The sequence below is a fragment of the Mustelus asterias genome, chromosome 20 (assembly GCF_964213995.1).
Source record: "Mustelus asterias chromosome 20, sMusAst1.hap1.1, whole genome shotgun sequence".
In the NCBI taxonomy this organism is placed as follows: Eukaryota; Metazoa; Chordata; class Chondrichthyes; order Carcharhiniformes; family Triakidae; genus Mustelus; species Mustelus asterias.
In genome coordinates, this window is record NC_135820.1 from 64,276,170 (window position 1) to 64,296,736 (window position 20,567).

General features: G+C 45.4%; 1 protein-coding gene across 3 annotated transcripts in view; it reads left to right on the top strand.

Annotated features, from left to right (window-relative positions):
• Positions 1-20,567, top strand: part of LOC144508589 (proto-oncogene tyrosine-protein kinase Src-like) — a 192,272-nt gene that overhangs the window by 64,517 nt on the left and 107,188 nt on the right. Inside the window, exon 1 of one of the 3 annotated variants that reach the window (XM_078236706.1) lies at positions 14,876-14,928. The exons of the other annotated variants lie outside the window; for them this stretch is intronic. Within the exon in view, the coding sequence (XP_078092832.1) occupies positions 14,919-14,928 (10 nt within the window). The 5' untranslated portion in view covers positions 14,876-14,918. Of the gene's footprint in view, positions 1-14,875; positions 14,929-20,567 lie in introns of those variants that run through there. 3 annotated transcript variants of the gene reach the window in all.

Sequence of the window (20,567 nt, forward strand, 5' to 3'; positions counted from 1 at the left end):
TATTAAACTAGAAAGAGTGCAGGAAAGATTTACTAGGATGCTACCGGGACTTGATGGCTTGAGTTATAAGGAGAGGCTGGATAGACTGGAACTTTTTTCTCTGGAGCGTGGAGGGCTGAGGGGTGATCTTATAGAGGTCTATAAAATAATGAGGGGTATAGATCAGCTAGATAGTCAATATCTTTTCCCAAAGGTAGGGGAGTCTAAAACTAGAGGGCATAGGTTTAAGGTGAGAGGGGAGATGTACAAAAGGGTCCAGAGGGGCAATTTTTTCATGCAGAGGGTGGTGAGTGTCTGGAACAAGCTGCCAGAGGTATTAGTAGAGGCGGGTACAATTTTGTCTTTAAAAAACATTTAGACAGTTACATGGGTAAGATGGGTATAGAGGGATATGGGCCAAATGCGGGCAATTGGGATTAGCTGAGAGATTTTAAAAAAAGGTCGGCATGGACAAAGGGCCTGTTTCCATGCTGTAAACCTCCCTGACTCTAATACAATGTTGGGATTGAAGATTTTGCTTATATGTCTAGATGAAAATTGCTTTGTGTGTCGGGTTGAAGTGCCAGGCCTCAGATAGTTGTCAGTAGAATCAGTTATGTGTTGAGATAGGACAGGAGCCATTACGTGCAGTTTACAGGCAATAGCCCTATCTAATGTTTGAAATGCCGACAAACAAATGCAACAATCGCAGCAGGGAGCTGTGATCAAAGGATCGGATATAGGACTACAAAATTATAATGCAGCTTTTTGTGACCTGTGCTCCCTGTGAATACAGCTCCATATGATCAGTGAATTGTATATAAAAATGCACTTTTATTTAAGGAACCATTCTGTATGATTTTGCTCTTAAAAACAATCTTTGTATCCAAGCATTTCAATTATACAGAGCTCAGTGATTCCATAATCAGTGGATCAGATCTAAGCTTTGCAGTCCTGGCACATCCAGTCGTGAATGGTAGTGGACAATTAAACAACTCATTGGAGGGGGAGACGACCCCAATTACTCCATCCTCATGATGGGGAAACCCCAGCACATCAGTGCAAAAGACGAAGCTGAAGAATTAGCAACAATCTTCAGCCAGAAGTGCCAAGTGAATGATCCATCTCAGATCCTCTGGCAGTCTCCAGCATCACAGATGCCAGTCTTCGGCCAATTTGATTAAATCCTGCAAAGGCTATGAGCCCTGGCAATATTCTGGCAATAGTACTGAAGGCTTGTGCTCTAGAACTTGCTACGCCCCTAGTCAAGCTGTTGCAGTAACTGACATCTACTCAACAATGTGGAAAATTGCCCAGGTGTTTCCTGTAAATAAGAAACAGGACAAATCCAACCCAGGCAATTGCCACCCCACTAGCCTACTCTCAGTCATCAGTAAAGTGATGAAAGGGGGTCATCAACATTGCTATCAAGCATTTCTTTAGCAATAACCTGCTCACTGATGCTCAGTTTGGATGCCACCAGGGCCACTCAGATCCTGATCTCATTACAGCCTTGGTTCAAACATGGGCAAAAGAGTTGAACTCCAGAGATGCGATGAGAATGACTGTCCTTAACATCAAGGTAGCATTTGGTTGAGTGTGGCACCAATGAGCTGTAGCAAAACTCTGGTCAATGGGAATCGGGGGGAAAACTCCACTGGTTGGAGTCATACTGATCACAAAGGAGGGCAATCATTTTAATTCCAGGGCATCACGGCAGGAGTTCCTCAGGGTAGTGTCCTAGACCCAACCAACTTAGCTGCTGTGTCAATGACAATCCTTCCATCTTAAGGTCAGAAGTGGGGAAGTTAGCTGATGATTGCGCAATGTTCAGTACCATTGTTGACTGTTCAGATGCTGATGCAGACCATATCCAAATGCAACAAGATCTGAACAATATCCAGACTTGAGCCAGCAAGTTACATTTGTGCCAGACAATGACCATCTTCACCAAGAGAATCTAACCATCGCTCCGTGACATTCAATTACATTTCTGTCGCTAAATTCCCCCACAATCACCATCTTGGGGGTTATTATTAACCAGAAACTCAACTGGATTAGCCATGTAATTACTGTGGACACAAGAACAGGTCAGAAGCTAGGAATCCTGCGGCAAGTAACTCACTTTATACCCCAGAGCCTGAGCACCATCAACAAGGCACAACCCAGGAGTGTGATGGAATACTTTCCACTTAACCTGCATGCATTCAGTTCCAGCAACACTCAAAAGGTTTGACACCATTCAGGACAAAACAGTCCACTAGATTGGCATTCCATCCATAGATGTTGGCTTCCTCCACCACCGACATACAGTGGGAGCAGTGTGTACAATCTACAAGATGCACTGCAGGAACTCGCAAGGCAGAAACTCACCCATTCCAGACAGTAAATACATCTTGGCAACCATTCTTTTGTTAAAACCTCCTTTTCTTGCCATCATGCATTGATGAATTAAGTGGACAGCTTAGTGGTTGATGATGATGTAAGTCCCAGAGATAGATTATTCACATTTACATCTGCATTGTTTCAAGTTTGGATTCAGTATTCATCTCTGTTCAGAGGGGCTGACTTGGATTTCTTCCAAAATGTTCCGTCTCCTACATCTCCTTCTAGTATTGGTTTGTGTAAGTTTGATGCATGTCTTGAGAAAGTGCTGTGCTTGTGTTCATCCCCTGTTTCTGCGATAGTGAATCTTAAATGTTGGACTTTGGATAATCTTTATTTTCTAATGCATAGATCTTGGGTGGGATTCTCCCCAGAAAATTCTAACTGTCGAATTTGCATAAAGATTGGAGTAAATCACATTGGTTTTTGCAACAGGACTTTCAAAGTGAATCTCCCACAGGCTGTGCACTGCAGAGTGCACTAGTGTGAATATCATTAAAAACCCGGAGACGGGGCCTATTCCCCCTGGAGAGGCTGGCAGCATAGTGCAGAGTGGGCCATTGTGCGTGCGTAAACCTGTCAGATGGAGATGCGCAGTAACCCCACACTGCTGGCCTCCCGATTGCTGACTAGCCCCATGACCCCCTGGCAGGCTGACCCTAGCAATGCCCAGGGGGCACCCCCCCCTCCCTTACCCTCGACCTCCTGGGGGGCCTCCATGGCTCCCCTTCACTCCAGAGGGGTCGGGTTCGGGTTCTTCACATCCCAGTTTGGGAACTCCTGATCCAGCCCAATCTCCTCTTCACTCCAGCATGTTTTTTTAGTCATAGAGGTTTACAGCATGGAAACAGGCCCTTTGGCCCAACTTGTCCATGCCGCCCTTTTTTTTAACCCCCTAAGGTAATCCCATTTGCCCGCATTTGGCCCATATTCCTCTATACCCCTCTTATCCATGTAACTGTCTAAATGCTTTTTAAAAGAAAAAATTGTACCCGCCTCTTCTATTCCCTCTGGCAGCTTGTTCCAGACACTCACCATCCTCTGTGTGAAAAAATTGCCCCTCTGGACACTTTTGTATCCCTCCCCTCTCACCTTAAACCTATGCCCTCTAGTTTTAGACTTCCCTATCTTTGGGAAAAGATATTGACTATCTAGCTGATCTATGCCTCTCATTATTTTATAGACCTCTATAAGGTCACCCCTCAGCCTCCTGCGCTCCAGAGAAAAAAGTCCCAGTCTATCCAGCCTCTCCTTATATCTCAATCCATCAAGTCCCGGTAGCATCCTAGTAAATCTTTTCTACACTCTTTTTCTAGTTTAATAATATCCTTTCTATAATAGGGTGACCAGAACTGCACACAGTATTCCAAATGTGGCCTTATCAATGTCTTGTACAACTTCAACAAGACATCCCAACTCCTGTATTTAATGTTCTGACCAATGAAACCAAGCATGCCGAATGCCTTCTTCACCACCCTGTCCATCTGTGACTCCACTTTCAAGGAGCTATGAACATGTACCCCGAGATCTCTTTGTTCTGTAACTCTCCCCAATGCTCTACCGTTAACTGAGTAAGCCCTGCCCTGGTTCAATCTACCAAAATGCATCACCTCGCATTTGTGTAAATTAAACTCCATCTGCCATTTGTCAGCCCACTGGCCCAATTGATCAAGATCCCGTTGCAAATCCCGTAGTGAATCGCTCAATCACAATTAGAAGTGTAATATGTGGCAAATTTTATCCCTGCTTACACTGGAATATGCGCAACCAGACTGCCCTCAATTACACTATGCACACAGGATTGTGAAGGGGCTTCACAAGGTAGACACTGAGGTTATTTCTGTTGACTGGGGGAATCTAAAACATGGGGGTACAGTCTCCAGGTGAGGGGGACAAACATTTGGACTGAGATGAGAAATTTCTTCACTCAAAGGACTTTTGAATCCTTAGAATTCTCTACCCTGCTGGGTTGTGGATGGTAGGGTTGTGAATGCCCCATTGTGGATATATTTAAGGTTGGGATAGACAGATTCTTGGGAATCAAGGGACATAGGGAGTGGGTGCCAAAGTGAAGTGGAAGCCAGAGACCAGCCATTGAATGGCAGAGCAGGCTGTAAAGTCTACTCCTGCTCCTACATCGTTCTTATGCACATTATTAGTGGCAGAAGATCAGCTTCCAAATGCATGCTGATAACATCTAGCCATATCTTTCACCATTCGGGGAAAAAGATACAGAAGCCTGAGGTCACATACCAACCGACTCAGTTTCTTCTCTGCTGCCATCAGACTTTTGAATGGACCTACCTCGCATTGTGTTAATCTTTCTCTACACCCTAGCTATGACTGTAACACTACATTCTACACTCCCTCGTTTCCTTCTCTATGAATGGTATGCTTTGTCTGTACAGCGCGCAAGAAACAATACTTTTCACTGTATACTAATACATGTGACAATCCAATCAAAATCTTTCCTCAACCCTCTGTGCTATTGTTCTGCTTGACTGACGCTACTTGCTGCCATTTTCTATGTTTGATACACTATGTAAGTATTAATTTTTGTGGCTGCGGTTCTGATTTTGGTCATAGGATTGTTTGTTTGCTCAGCAGGGATCATAGGAGCTGTTCATACTTGTTGATTCCGTTTCTGATACCTGCCTAAAGGGTAGTTTGACTTGGACGAGGAGGGAGGAAACAAATCAAATAGTATAATCCTTGATTTTCACTGCCACTTGGCGTGTGGAGACCACTTTGTGGCATATTTCCAAGTTTGTTCTGATGAACCTGGTTAGAGTCTTGGGTTTGGCAACAGTTCAATAATAATAAAAAGTAATGTCTTTGTCTCTTGCTCTTCTCCCATTCTATCCCACAGCATTCGGTATTTGTGGGGAGAAGTGAAGATGTGCGTGAAAGGAAATCCCGTAACAACAGTGTGCATATTCTGGAAGTTGTAAAGGAAACTCGTGACTGCAATGGTTATAAGACCCGAATGACCTTTTTACGTTTTACATTTGAGACCAGTGTTCAGCATAGCAAAACTAGCGACAAATTAGCAGATGTGAGACTGCCTCGGAACTTTTGTTTTAATGTTGGCTCGTAGGAAACCTGAGATTAATTTTGTTCCATCTAATAGTTTCACAATTGCGCCTCCCCTGGGAGCACTTCAGTTTGCTAAATACCTTTTTGTGCTCTGCTGAAGCACAAAACCGCTGAAGCCTGGGATGGCCTTTTATGTTTCTCTAGAGGGCTTTCACCAACCCAGCCTTAACACTTGATGAATAACTCATGAGCCCCTTCCAAGGCTGTTCTCATCAATCTAGATTGGATTGGGTGAAGAATGAATTGATTAGGCCCTTCCCGTCCAGTTTAACTGCTGATGGGTAGAAGGTGATCACATTAGGACGGTTTAGCTGATTAAGTGAAGTCCTGTCTTATAAACTGTTACACAGTGAAGAGCCAGTGAGGTATTTTGTCCTTCATTGCTAGAGGGATGGAGTTAACAACGGGGAGGTTATGTTGCAGCTGTATAAGGTGCCGGTGAGGCCACACCTGGAGTACTGTGCACAGTTTTGGTCTCCTTACTTGAGAAAGGATATACTAGCACTGGAAGGGTTGCAGAGGAGATTCACTAGGTTGATTCTGGAGTTGAGAGGGTTGACTTATGAAGAGAGACTGAGAAGACTGGGACTATACTCATTGGAATTCAGAAGAATGAGGGGAGATCTTGACGAAACATATAGGATTATAAAGGGAATAGGTAAGATAGAAGCAGGAGGTTGCTTCCACTGGCAGGTGAAACTAGAACTAGGGGGTATTGCCTTAAAATAAGGAAGAGCAGATTTAGGATTGAGTTGAGGATGAACTTCTTCACAAAAGTGTTGTGAATCTGTGGAATTCCCTGCCCAGTGAAGCAGTTGAGGCTACCTCATTGAATGTTTTTAAGGCAAGGATAGATAAATTTTTGAACAGTAAAGTAATTAAGGGTTATGGTGAGCAGGCGGGTAAGTGGAGCTGAGTCCACAAAAAGATCAGCCATGATCTTATTGAATGGCGAAGCAGGCTCGAGGGGCCAGATGGCTTACTCTTGCTCCTAGTTCTTATGTTCTTATTTATGTTTATTATTGCAGTCATCACGTCTAACGATATATACGGGGCAAATAACCCATAGCACAGATTTTCTGAGTTGGATGTTATTGCCCTCTTGCTTTTCATGCTCATTCCAGTAGCTGGGAGCTGTGGAATCCAGGAATTTTGATCGCACCGTCTATCGATAAACAATAACAACAACCTGTGGGGTGGAATGTTCTGGCCCTTTCTGCCGGCGCAACTTGCAGTCCTGCCGAAGGTGACCCCTGCTGTGGGTTCCCCGACGGTGGGACAGATGCGCTGTTCACAATGGCAAAAGGACTAAGATCCTGCTTGTGGGGGAAAAATCCATTGGTGAGGGTGGGGATGGAAAATTCTGGCCGTAATTATAGAGCACCATTAACATGGTAAGACAGCCCATGGCACATCACAAGAAACAAAATTTGACAATAAACCAGAAAAGATGACACTAGAGTTGAGGACCAAAAGTTTGGTCGAAGGAGTTCGTTTTAAGGAGCAAAGCAAGGAAGAGATGTGGATAGGTTCAGGGAAAAAATTCCAGAGAATAAGACCTAGACAGCTGAAGGTGCAGGACCCAGTGCTGGAGCTTTTGCAAATCAGGGTTGCTCAAGAGGCCAGAATGAGAATAATGCATATATCTCAGGGGGTCGTAGGGCATTTCAGAGAGACTAGAACTTGGAGGGTTTTGAAAACTAGGATGAGAATGTTAGAATCAAGCCATCGTTGAAATCATGGGCTATTGTAGGTTTGCAAGGTTTGTATGAGTGGGACTCAGGCAGCAGAGTTTTACATGACCTTGAGTTTGCAGAGAATTGAACGTGGCCAGGTACGAGTTGGATTAATTTTGTCTAAAAGTATTGAAAGCATAAGATGAAAGTGTGAACAGAAGATGAGCTAAAGCAGGGGTGAAGATGGGTGATGGTACTGAGGTGAAATTGGCTGTCTTACTAATGGCTATGTGAATGGAAACTCATCTCAGGGTCAATTACGACACCAAGGTTGGGAACAGACCATTTCAGCCACTCAGTTGCCAGGGAGAGGGCTGGAATTGGTTGCTAGGGAACAGAGCTTGCGGCTGGGATCGAAAACTCTGATTTTTGTCGTCCCAGTTTTGAGTTGGAGGAAATTTCTGGTCATCCTGTACTGGATGTAGAACAAGCAACCTTAGGGGCTAAGCGAGTGGTGGTGCGGGTAGGATTGGCTGTCTTCAGCCTACAGGTGAAAACTGATGCTCTGTTTTTGCGTGCTGTCACCATGGTCAACATTTGGATGAGAAATAGGAGAGGGCCAAGGGAAGATCCTTGCGGGACTTCGAATCTGAGAGAGTGGGAAGAGAAACCAATGCTGGTGATTCTTTGCTTACCACTAGATTAATAAGAATTAAAGCAGGTAGTCTGACCCAGCTTAACAATGGTGGAAAGGCATTCATTGGAGGAGGATGGTGCAGTTAAATATGTCGAAGACTGCTGACGGGGTGTAGTTTATCTTTATCACAGTCACGTTAAGTGTCACTTGTAACTTTAATAAGAGCCGTTTGGCGCTGTGGCAGGAGAGGAAACCTGATTGGAGGGATTCAGCCATGGAATTCCTAGAAAGATGGGCATGAATTTGGGAGTTGGCAGCACATTCAAGAACCTTGTAGAGGAAAATAGATTGGCATTAGAGTGGCAGTTTGCAAAGAGGTCGTGAATGTCTTTTTTTAGAAGAGGGATGGTAGCAGCAGATTTGATGGGAGAGGTGGACAACACCTGAAGAGAGAGAGAGAGAGATAGAGAGAGAGAGAAGCTAACAACAAAAACAGAAAATGCTGGAAAATCTCAGCAGATCTAACGGCATCTGTGGAGAGAGAGTAGAGCCAAGGTTTCGAGTCACGATGACCGTTTGTCAGAGCTGAAGACAAGGGAAATCAGACGAGATTTATGCCATGAGGGTCGGGGGGGGGGCGGGGTCTGTAATTGATAGGCATGGCACATACAAAAAGGCAAAAGGAGCGTAAATGGTGGTGATGAAGGCTGAGAATGGTGCTAAGAGCCTCCATTAAGGGATTGGAATGTAAGTAGCAGAACAAAGGTGCAAAGTCGACAGTTGGCCCCAGTGGGGTGGGGGAGTTGGTGGTGGTGGGGGAGGGGGGGGCACCAACATGGAAAGCAAGATGTTAGAAGTGGAAAATTAAAAATAAAAATACGAAGTAATATGGGCGAATAAGGTGAAAAGAAGAAATTAAGTAAAGGAGACGGAGTGGAGGTGGAGGGGAGAGTTGATGCTCTGAAGTTGTTGGACTTATTGTTAAGTCCGGAAGGCCCTAAAGTGCCCAGTGGGAAGATAAGGTGCTGTTCCTCCAGTTTGCTTTGGGCTTCAGTGGAACATTGCAAAAGGCCAAGGATGGACATGTGGACAGGAGAGCGGGGTGGTGTGTTGAAGTGGCAGGAAGGTCAGAGTCCTTCTTGCAGGCGATGTTGACTGAAAGTTGCAGACTTCAGCAAGATGCATACCTCGTGTTTGTTTCATTTGTAGTTCTCTATGTAGCTATCTTGTAGTTCTCTATCTCCAGATGTAAATAATAAATATCGCTTACTAATCCATACCTCATAATGGGGCGGCATGGTGGCAGAGTGGTTTGCACTGGTGCCTCACAGTGCCAGGGATCCGGGTTCAATTCCCAGCTTGGGTTACTGTCTGTAAAGAGTTTGCACTTTCTCCCTGTGTGTGCGTGGCTTTCCTCCCACAGTCCAAATATGTGCTGGTTAGGTGGATTGACTATGCTAAATTGCCCCTCAGTGTCAGGGGGACTAGCTAGGGTACATGGGGTTCTGAGGATAGGGCCTGGGTGGGATTGTGGCCGGTGCAGACTCGATGGGCCGAATGGCCTCTTTCTGCGTTGTACGAATCTATGTACCTACTCCCAGCTCTGCTTAATGCTTGCAAGGCTGAGTGGGCTTGTTTGATTTTGTTTGCTTCTGAAGTTTGAAGTCTCAGACTTTTGCAGCTGCTGTTTGGCTGGAAAATCAATCCAGGCAGCTGTAATGCAAGGTTTGATGTGATTTATGTTACACAGCAGTCTGGTACTTGCCTGCTTTCGTGACGTGGTCAGATTGTATTTGAGAGCATTCTTCTCAGTTAAGGATGCCATACCAATGCAAGATGTTATCTGAACATCAGCCAAAGTAGCTTGACATTCACAGTAGACGTTTTTGCAGTGGTAGAATTGAGCGTATTCGCAAGAAAGCGGTTTGGTCTGCCGCAGTCGTGGGTAATTTATCGATCGAGAACATCTTTTAATGATATACATATGCAAAAATGCCCAATTGCCTCTCTATTGCTAGCGGTTCTTAAAAGCAGGACTGTGGTAACTAATTGGGTCCTTAACTATTATTGATAGGCCTTAACAGTCGTGGAGGAAGTTACTTTGCTGCAGAGTACATTTTTATCGTGCAAGAATTGCTTCATAAAAGTGAAGTAACTGCATTTTACATGAGGAAATTCAAGTAAATCATAGAGTTCCTTCAAAAGTATCTACTTCAACTTTTCTTTTTTGTTCAGTTTTCTGTGGTTAATTGATTTAAAGCAATAAGGAAATGCTGTGTAGTATACCGTATAGTTGCATTCACGACAAAGCTTGCAGTGTCTGTAAAAGCAAACCAACAAAGAGGTTAGTCAGAACTCCACAATTGGGGCTTGTTCTTTAAGGCAACGGCTGCACTGAGAACTGCCAAATCCTGTCAGTCAATGGCCACGGTCACGAAGGCTTCAAGTGTCTACTGCTGTGCTGTAGTACTGGTGTTACATGTTCCACTGTTTGAAAAATGTAATGATTGTAGAGCCCTACCACAGTTTTCAGGTTTTACTAGGAATGACCCGTGCAGTGATTACTTACCAACAGTTGCCACGGACTTGGAAAAACTGATTTATGGCTGAATTTTAACTTGGGCATCTTTCACTCGTGGAATTCAGCTTGCTGGATCTGTCTTTAGCATAGCTAGAATTTCATTATTCAGTAGTTTAATTATTTAATTCAAATCGTGCATTGCAGAAAGCTTTACTTAACAAAACGATGCTTAACCTTTGGCTATACCATTGACTATAGTTACTACAGGTGAGGAGTTTGCACGTTCTCCCCGTGTCTGCCTGGGTTTCTTCCATGTGTTCCGGTTTCCTCCCACACTCCAAAGATGTGCAGGTTCATAGAATCATAGAAACCCTACAGTACAGAAAGAGGCCATTCGGCCCATCGAGTCTGCACCGACCACAATCCCACCCAGGCCCTACCCCCCCCCTACATATTTTACCCGCTAATCCCTTTAATCTACGCACCCCAGGACACTAAGGGGCAATTTTAGCATGGCCAATGAACCTAACCCGCACATCTTTGGACTGTGGGAGGATAACCAGAGCACCCGGAGGAAACCCACGCAGGACGAGGAGAATGTGCAAACTCCACACAGACAGTGACCCAAGCCGGGAATTGAACCCAGGTCCCTGGAGCTGTGAAGCAGCAGTGCTAACCACTGTGCTACCGTGCCGCCCAAGGTTAGGTGGATTGGCTGTGGAAAATTGCCCCCCTCCCCAAGATGTAAAAGTTAATTTATTAGTCTCAAGTAGGCTTACATTCACACTGCAATGAAGTTACTGTGAAAATCCCCTAGTTGCCACACTCCGGTGCCTGTTTGGGTAAACCGAGGGAGAATTTAGCATGACCAATGCACCTAACCAGCACGTCTTTGGACTGTGGGAGGAAACCAAAGCATCCGGAGCAAACCCATGCAGACGGAGCAAGAACATGAAAACTCCACACAGTGACCCAGGCCGAGAATTGAACCTGGGTCCCTGGTGCTGTGAAGCAGCAGTGCTAACCACTGTGCTACCATGCTGCCCCACGATATGTAGGGTAGGGGGACAAATGAGGTAAAAATGTGGGGTTGCGAGGATAGGGCCTCAGTAAGATGCTCTGTCGGAGGGTTGGTGCAGACACGATGGGCCAAGTGGCCTCCTTCTGTATTGTAGGGATTTTAGTTGTATGGAGTGCAAGCCAAAGGGAGAGGAATCCCCGTATCCATGGGATCTAGGGCACAATGGCACTGACATATTTGGCCATTGAGCCTCTTCCACGACAAAGTGGCTTTAGCTCCAAAGTCATGACACCGGGAAGCCATAGAATCCCAGCAGTGCAGAAGGAGGCCTTTCAGATCATTGAGTCTGCACTGACTCTCTGAAAGAGCCCCTTACCCCAGGCCCATCTCCCTCTCCACACAGACAGTCTCCCAAGGCCGCGATCGAACCCTGGCCCCTGGAGCTGTGAGGTAGCAATGGTAGCTTGCCACTGTGCCGCCCTGTGGCACCACGCTGCCCTCACCAAGCAATGACCTACAGTGTGGAGACTCAGTTGCTGAGTACACTGGGCCATTTATTTCCAACATCCGAGTTCAAAGCGGGAAGTTTGAGGATCGATGTCAGGTCTTGTTAGTTAATCTCATCCAGGTGGAGAAGTGAGGAGCCACAGTTGGCCTTGCAGCCCTGTCTCAGAGGGAGGAATTGACCTCCCTTGAAGGGTTTCGGCAACTTGAATGCCTGGGTGGATTAAGTTGGGGCAACCTGAAACTTGGGAGATAGGAATCCATCTTCAACACTCAGCCGCTTCCAATTTGGGACTAAATCTGACAACCCCACTCGGAGAGGCTGAAAGAGTTTGGAATGGGGAAGGGACCTACAACTGCAATACAAAGGCAACCTTCTGTAATTGGGGCTGATCAGAAGCATGTTGTTAAAGATGCTGTGCCTATGGTGGAGTGGGTAGTAGTTCCCAATATTGGTTTCCAAAATAGCTCTTCTCTCCAACAGCTTTATCCCAAGAAATCATCCCACACCCCCCAACAAAAGCAAACATGTGGTAGATGTCCTCCCGTTCTTTAATCCAGAAATCCTCCAAGAGCAACATGTACTAAAGACATGGGGAAAGGGTCATTTATTTCTCCAGTATCTGGCCTGCCTTGTAGCATGGTATAACCCATCATTGGTGTGATCAGGAAGAGCTTGGTGCTGTAGTCATTGTCACGGTCGGGGCTACTGATTTTGTGGTTCCTGTGAGAAGAATCATAGAATGTGACATTCAAAGCAATGGGAACATTCCCAGAATTCCTTGTAATAGTAGCCACGTTTGATGAAATAGATCTGGGAAACGGTGGCAGAGTGGCTAACATTGCTGCCTCACAACACCAGGGACCCGGGTTCAATTCCAGCCCTGTGGATGTTTTTTTAAAATTCATTCGTGGGACATGGGCGTCGCCGCTGGTCAGCATTTATTGCCCATCCCTCGTAGCTCTTGGAGGGCAGTTGAGAGTCAACCACATGGCTGTGGCTCTGGAGTCACATGTAGGCCAGACCAGGTAAGGACGGCAGATTTCCTTCCCTAAAGGACATTAGTGAATCAGCTGGGTTTTTCCCACAATCGACAATGGTTTCATGGTCATCAGCAGATTCTTAATTCCAGGTATTTTTTTATTGGATTCAAATTCCACCATCTGCCGTGGTAGGATTCGAATCCGGGTCCCCAGAACATTAGTCGAGTTTCTCAATTAATAGTCTAGCGATAATACCACTAGGCCATCGCCTTCCCACTGTCTGTGTGGAGTTCGTACATTCTCCCCCTGTCTGCCTGGGTTTCCTCTAGGTGTTCCAATTTCCTCCCACACTCCAAAGATGTGTAGGTTAGGTGGATTGGCCATGCTAAATTGCCTCTTAGTGCCCCAAGATATGTAGGTTAGAGGGATTAATGCAGTAAATATGTGGGATTACGGGGATAGGGCCTAAGTAAGATGCTCTGTCGGAGAGTCGGTGCAGACTTGATGGGCCAAATGGCCTCCTTCTGCACTGTCGGGATTCTAGTTTGAGTTAAAATGAATTAGAGGAGCTGCCTCCACCCATCTTCAGTGGTGTTTTGGATCAACGGTGGTCCGGTTGAATATCTATGCATTTGTGTGCTGACATTGAGTAAGACTATCCTCAGAAATAACCAAGTATTGCTGTTATGACTGGTTGCACTGAAATGTTTCATGACTAGATGATGAATTTTTCTGTGGTAAGGTTCTCTTGCCCCAGTATTTCTTTTCTATTTTGGTCCACTGCCAACAAATGATATAGTTGCATTTCCCTGTCTTCCTGGGGATTAGATAAAGCTCGACTGAAAACTCACAAGCATGTGCAGTATGTTAGAAAAGATGATTGCCTAACATGTATCTTCCATAACCGAGGGGCGATCACAAGGAAAGAGATAGAAACCTTTCCCAAATGACTGGCTCTCTGTTGGAAGCCTGTTGTGCAGTTGTGTCGTTTGGGGCCATGTAACATCTACTGCTTGTTCTCCCATGTTTTCTCGAGCACTATATAATGGTCACTCTTAACTAGAAGGACAACTTGTCCACAACACAGATACCCATTCCCACAAAAGCACGTACTTGTTGCATATTGGTTCATTTGGCTGGTCTCTTTTTTTTTCATCTTCAATCACTGACTACTGGTTTTCTGATTTTAAAAAAATAACCTCAGAATGACACAAGTTAAGATTGGTGGGTTTGTGATACAGCTAACCCTAAAAAAATTAAAGCAATAGATTTACTGTGAAGTAAGTACCGTGGCACAGTGCTTAGCACTGCTGTCTCACAGCGCCAGGAACCTGGGCTTGATTCCCGTCTTGGATCACTGTCTGTGTGGAGTCTGCACGTTCTCCCCATGTCTGAGTAGGTTTCCTCCGGGTGCTCGGGTTTCCTCCCACAGTCTGAAAGATGGTTAGGTGCATTGGCCATGCTAAATTCTCCCTCAGTGTACCCGAACAGGTGCCAGAGTGTGGGGTTTAGGGGATTTTCACAGTAACATCATTGCAGTGTTAAGGTAAGCCTACTTTTGACGCTAATAAATAAACTTTTAAACTTTTATTTGCACCACTGTGTCACTACACACCTTAATGCACATTTATTATTTATTTATTAGTCACAGGTAGGCTTGCATGTCACGGGTGTAGATTTATCAGCAATGGTTTGAGAGTGTGGTACAAAGTGCGGCACCTATTTTCCCAGGTGCACCAGGAGTGGTTATTTCTTCTGTTGATGAGTGCTGACTCACAATTTTATTCACTGGTGTTTCTCTATCCTCACATCTTGTTCAGAATTCCTTCTGCGGAGAGTAAAGTAGCGAATATACAAAACAGCCAGCCGACCTGGGTAGTATTAAAACTGAGAGAATTTAATGATCAATCTTGCCAGAGTTTACGGAGCCAGTTGGGGTCGAGAAAATGATCTCACTGGCATGTTGACAGCTGCACCCAGTCAGTGCTGGATATTTGCACGCCCAATGTGACTAAGCAATTTAACATGATGCAATTAAAGGCTGGAGTATATGCGCATTGGTGACAGTCCAGGGAAGGTTCACTGGGCTGATTCCTGGGATGATGAGGCTGTCTTATGAGGAAAGGTTTGTGAGTTTAGAAAAATGAGAGGTGATCACGATATGAAATTCTGAGGGGGATTGACACGATTGATGCTGAGAGGATGTTTCCCCTTATCGAGGCCACGCCACCACCATTTTTTAAACTTTGATTTATTATTGTCGCATGTACTGGGATACAGTGAAAAGTATTGTTTCTTGCATGCCATACAGATGAAGCATACTGTTCATAGAGGGAGAAGGAAAGAAGGAGGTGCAGAATATACCCAGGGCTGAAATGGTTGCCACAAGAGGTCACAGGTTTAGGATGCTGGGGAGTAGGTACAAAGGAGATGTTAGGGGTAGGTTTTTCACTCAGAGGGTGGTGGGTGCGTGGAATCAGCTGCCCGTAGTGGTGGTGGAGGCGGATTCGATAGGGTCTTTTAAGAGACTTTTGGTTAAGTTCATGGAAGTTAGTAAGATGGAGGGTTATAGGTAAGCCTAGTAGGTAGGGACATGTTCGGCGGAACTTGTAGGCCGAAGGGCCTGTTTGTGCTGTAACTTTTCTATGTTCTATGCTCTATATAGTTTGATTTGATTTATTATTGTCACATGGGGTGGCATGGTGGCACAGTGGTTAGCACTGCTGCCTCACAATGCCAAGAACCCGGGTTCGATTCCCAGCTTGGGTGACTGTGTGGAGTCTACACGTTCTTCTCGTGTCTGCGTGGGTTTCCTCCGGGTGCTCCGATTTCCTCCCACAGTCCAAAGATTTGCATGTTAGGTGGATTGGCTATGCTAAATTGCCCCTTAGTGTCAGGGGGACTAGCTAGGGTAAATGCGTGGGGTTATGGGAATAGGGCCTGGGTGGGATTGTGGTCGGTGCAGACCCGATGGGCCAAATGGCCTCCTTCTGCACTGTAGGATTCTATGATTCTCTGATTCAATTAGTATACAATGAAACATATTGTTTCTTGCACACTATACCGACAGAGCATACCGTTCATAGAGAAGGAAACGAGTGCAGAATGTAGTGTTACAGTCACAGCTAGAGAAAGACCAACTTAGTGCCAGGTAGGTCCATTCAAAAGTCTGATAGCAGCAGGGAAGAAGCTGTTCTTGAGTCGGTTGGTACGTGACCTCAGACTTTTGTATCTTTTTCCAGACAGAAGAAGATGGAAGAGAGAATGTCCGGGATGCATGGGGTCCTTCATTATGCTGGCTGCTTTTCCGAGGCAGCGGGAAGTGTAGACAGTCAATGGACGGGAGGCTGGTTTGCGTGATGGACTGGGCTACATTCACGATCTTTTGTAGATTTTATGTAGTGTTATAGTCATAACTAGGGTTTAGAGAATGATCAGCTTAATATATGGTCGGGTTCATTCAAAAATCTCATGGCAGGAGGGAAGAAGCTCGAGGATAATTAGAGATGGGTAACAAATGCTGGCCTTACCAGTGACACCCACATCCCAAGAAGGGATAGAAAAAGCTGTTTCAGAATAAGGGATTCCTTTTTCAGACAAGGAGAATTTCTTCTCGCAGAGGGTTGTTAATCTTTTGAATTCTGTACCTCATAGAGCAGTGGAGGCTGGCTGATTGTAGATATTCAATCACGGATTTCGACACGTTTCTGAAGTACAACAGAGTCGAGAATGATTGGACGCAGACGGGAAAGTGGAATTGAAACTGCAATCAGCTCAGTTATGATTTCGTTGAATGGTGGAACAGTCTTGAGGGGCAGAATGGCCCAATTTATGCTCCTGTTTCTTGTGTTCCTAAATTTCAACATTTTAAAGTGAAGGTTTCAGGGTGTGTGTTACAAATCACGTCTGGGAGAGATTGGAATGACAGAAAGTAAGGGCCAAATTTTCTCAGCCCTAGAATGGTGAGCTAAGATGCAAAGGGGGCCAATAAAATAGTGGGAGTCACGTGGGGACCATCTCCCCATGCATTCCTGTCGCTGGGGAAGTATCCTGGGGGTGAGCTGGCAGGTGGATCAGCTGCCCACTCAACGGAGGTGGTCACTCAATTGAAGTCATTAGGGGCGACCTTTCTCACACACTGGTGTTGTATCTGCGATGAGTCAGACTCTCATTGCGTGCAGAGGCTGACAGCTTAATGGGAGGGGTCTCAGCAAATTGAGAGGGCCACTGCCACCAGAGGCTCCATCTGCCCAAAGAGGGGGCCACCCCTGTGGTCCCAATGCTGCCACCAGAAGGGTTTCCTCTCTGATTGGAAGGGCCTACCTGCTTGTTATTTTTATTACAGGTAAGTCTCCTCCAATGCCTCCATTTTATTTCCTACCTACCTCAGCCCTATGGGGATGCCAAGATCTTTGCACTGACGGCCCTCGAACTGACCCTCTAATTCGAAGGCCGCTTCCGGAATATTCCGATACTGGATCTGACGCCCAGCAAGTACAGGCTTAGGGCCTCACTTTGTTCTCGATGTCAGGGTCCCAAAGCTTGCTGGGAAAATTCAGCCCTGAAGACCTTGGTTTTGGCCATTACAGCTGAATTTTGACCAAGGAACCTGGGAAACAGCTTGCTGTACTTCGAATGTTGCCATGGGATATTTCTACAAATACTGGAACAGTTGCACATATTTGCAAGATGATGCACTGAGGTGCTCATGTTCTGGAGTCAAACTTGGATGCTCAACCTTCTGACTTTGGCATTGCCAACTGAGTTAAAATGAGGTGAGTCACCACAAGGGATTGCACCTCTGAGGTTTTTATCTACACGGATCAGTTGTTCGCTGTGTTTACTTACTGAATCATTTGGGAACATTGTGAATTTTCCAAATGCAATTTTTAATTTATATTTCCTCTTCTTTGAGTCAGAAGGTCAGAAGAATTTATTAATCATGGGCGGGGGTGGTTTCCTTAAAGTGGGGGGTCAGGAAGGTCAGAAGCAAGGGCAGGGTGGTGACTGTCAGCGGTCACCCCCTCCCTGCTCCATGTCCGTGCTCTTGATCATGTACAGATTAATACAGATCGAGGGAGCCGTTGCCCTCTCCAGCTGACATGCAGCCCATACAGTTTAAGCAGTTGTGTAGGCTGCATATCGGCATGCCCACATGATGCAAGAATTGTAGTGGAGGTGGGAAGAGACTCTTAAGTGATTGTTGATTGGTCACTTCAGGGTCTCGCATGAAGTCGACCATAGACCTTCCCACCCAAGATTTAATTGTGGTGGAGGCAGGAAGGCATCGATTGGTACCAACCCACCAAATGTTTGGGCCCTCCTGCCTCTTTCCTCATCTCCTCTGGGGGTAAGAGATTGTGCTCGATATTTGTGCTTGAATGAGGGAAATTGGTGCATCCCTTACTGAAAGTCCTTCCTCTGATAGGTTCGAAGCAGCTTTGGGTGTTTGGAGATCTCCTTGCATGAAGGGACAAGGGGAAACATCCCTCCTTTTTTTTACTGGGCTGGTGCTGCCAGCTTCTAACGCCCTTGCCTCGTAGCCATTCACTAAGTTAGTTCGGCTGCTACTTTTAAGATCAGCGTCAAGTGATGAGACTTGGCCACCAGCTTTAGCAAGTCTGACAAAGCTACCTTTGGTCTAGCTGGCAGTTGGCAGCATGAAACTGAAGACCAGCACTTTACACACATTTCTGTTGTCCTTCAACAAAAACAGGTGACAGTTGAGTCAGTCCTCGCCTCAATCTCTAATGACCCACAATTTCAAAGTAAGATCAGATTTACTGCCTGAATTCTGTTTTCACTTTTCCATCCGTCTCGCTGCCGTAGATATATACTATTCAGTTCCTTTCAGTTTCCAATCTCTGCTCAGCAAAGGGAAACTGGAGAGTTTGTGACCAGTTGCAACCAAGTAATCAGTTGGTCATGCTTTTGTCTCAAACGTCACAAGGTTCAGGGTTCAAGTCCCACTGCAGAACCTGAGCACAGAAATCCAACTGTGGAAATGCCAGCGTTGGACTGGGTTGGGCACAGTAAGAAGTCTCACAACACCAGGTTAAAGTCCAACAGGTTTATTTGGAATCACAAACTTTTGGAACGCTGCTCTTTCTTCTTTGTGTCTTTGTCTCTATATGCCGTGTTTGTGAACCCTACCTCTCTGCTCACCTTGGGAAGAAGGGGCGTGGAGCTCCGAAAGCTTATGTGGCTTTTGCTACCAAATAAACCTGTTGGACTTTAACCTGCTGTTGTTTAACTTCTTACTGTGTTTACCCCAGTCCAACGCCGGCACCTCCACATCATGACCTGATGAAGGAGCAGCACTCCGAAAGCTCGTGATTCCAAATAAACCTGTTGGACTTTAATCTGGTGTTGTGAGACTTCTTGCTGCACAGAAATCAAGGCTGACGCTCCAGGGCAATACTGAGGGGGTGTACTGTACTGTTGGAGGTGCTGTCCTTTAGATGTAAGCCGATTCCCGGCTTGGGTCACTGTCTGTGTGGAGTTTGCACATTCTCCTCATGTCTGCGTGGGCTTCCTCCGGGTGCTCCGGTTTCCTCCCACAGTCCAAAGATGTGCGGGTTAGGATGATTGGCCATGCTAAAATTGCCCCTTAGTGTCTTGAGATGCGTAGGTTAGAGGGATTAGCGGGGGTAAGTGTGTAGGGATGTGGGAGTAGTGCCTGGTTGGGATTTTGGTCGGTGCAGACTCGATGGGCCAAATGGCCTCTTTCTGCACTGTAGGGTTTCTATGATTTCTATGTAATGTTAAACTGAGCTCAAGTGGATATAAAAGTACATGGTACTATTTAGGAGAAGAGTTAGGGGCGTTAGGGCCCTGGTGTCCTGGCCTGTTTACCAATAGTCTCGCAAAAAGAACAGATTATTTGACGGTTAGCACGTTGCTGTTTGTGTGAGTTTGCTAAATTGACTGCCCCGTGTCCTACATTTTGACAGTGACTGTATTCCAAAAGCTTCATTGGCTGTCCATAGCTTGTGAAAAGTGCTATTCTTGTGGTCAGAAAACTGGGGAAAATCTTATTTGGGAGAGTGGAGGAAAATTACGCCCTTGAAAGCACTTGCATTTCCTGTGTCCTGGGGATGCATTTTGAAAGCACAGCGCCAAGAAAACAAACAGGGATATCGGAAAAACCTTTTAATCTATAAGGACAAGAATATAAAGTCTTTAAACGGTCACTAATCGATTTCAGTGTGACGCAAGCACTACAGAATCTGTCTACACACTTGAGTTGTTTGAGTGAAATATAAATTTTTTCACATAAATAAAAAAATTCTCATCCTCTTTGGTACCTAAATAAAACTTTCTAGAGTCAAAATAATCCATTAGGAATTTCCAGATAACCTCAGGCTGCGGAGGGGAGAAAATAAATACTAAATAGAATTTTAGACCGTGACCAAATGGAGTTTTTTATTCACTGCCACTGCACTAATTATTAATGGGGAAGGAGGGAAAGAGCCACATACAAGTTGAAGCACAACGAGAGTGAGCATTAGGCTAAAGAATTTGATTTATTATCGTCAGATGTATTGGGATACAATGAAAAATATTGTTTGTTGTGCGCTATACAGACAAAACATACCATTCAGAGAGTACATAGGGGAGAAGGCATGGAGAGGGTGCAGGATATAATGTTACAGTTACAGGTAGGGCAAAGAGAAAGATCAACTTAATATATGGTAGGTCCATTCAAAAGTCTGATGGCAGCAGGGAAGAAGCTGATCTTGAGTCTGTTGGAGTGTGTTTTCA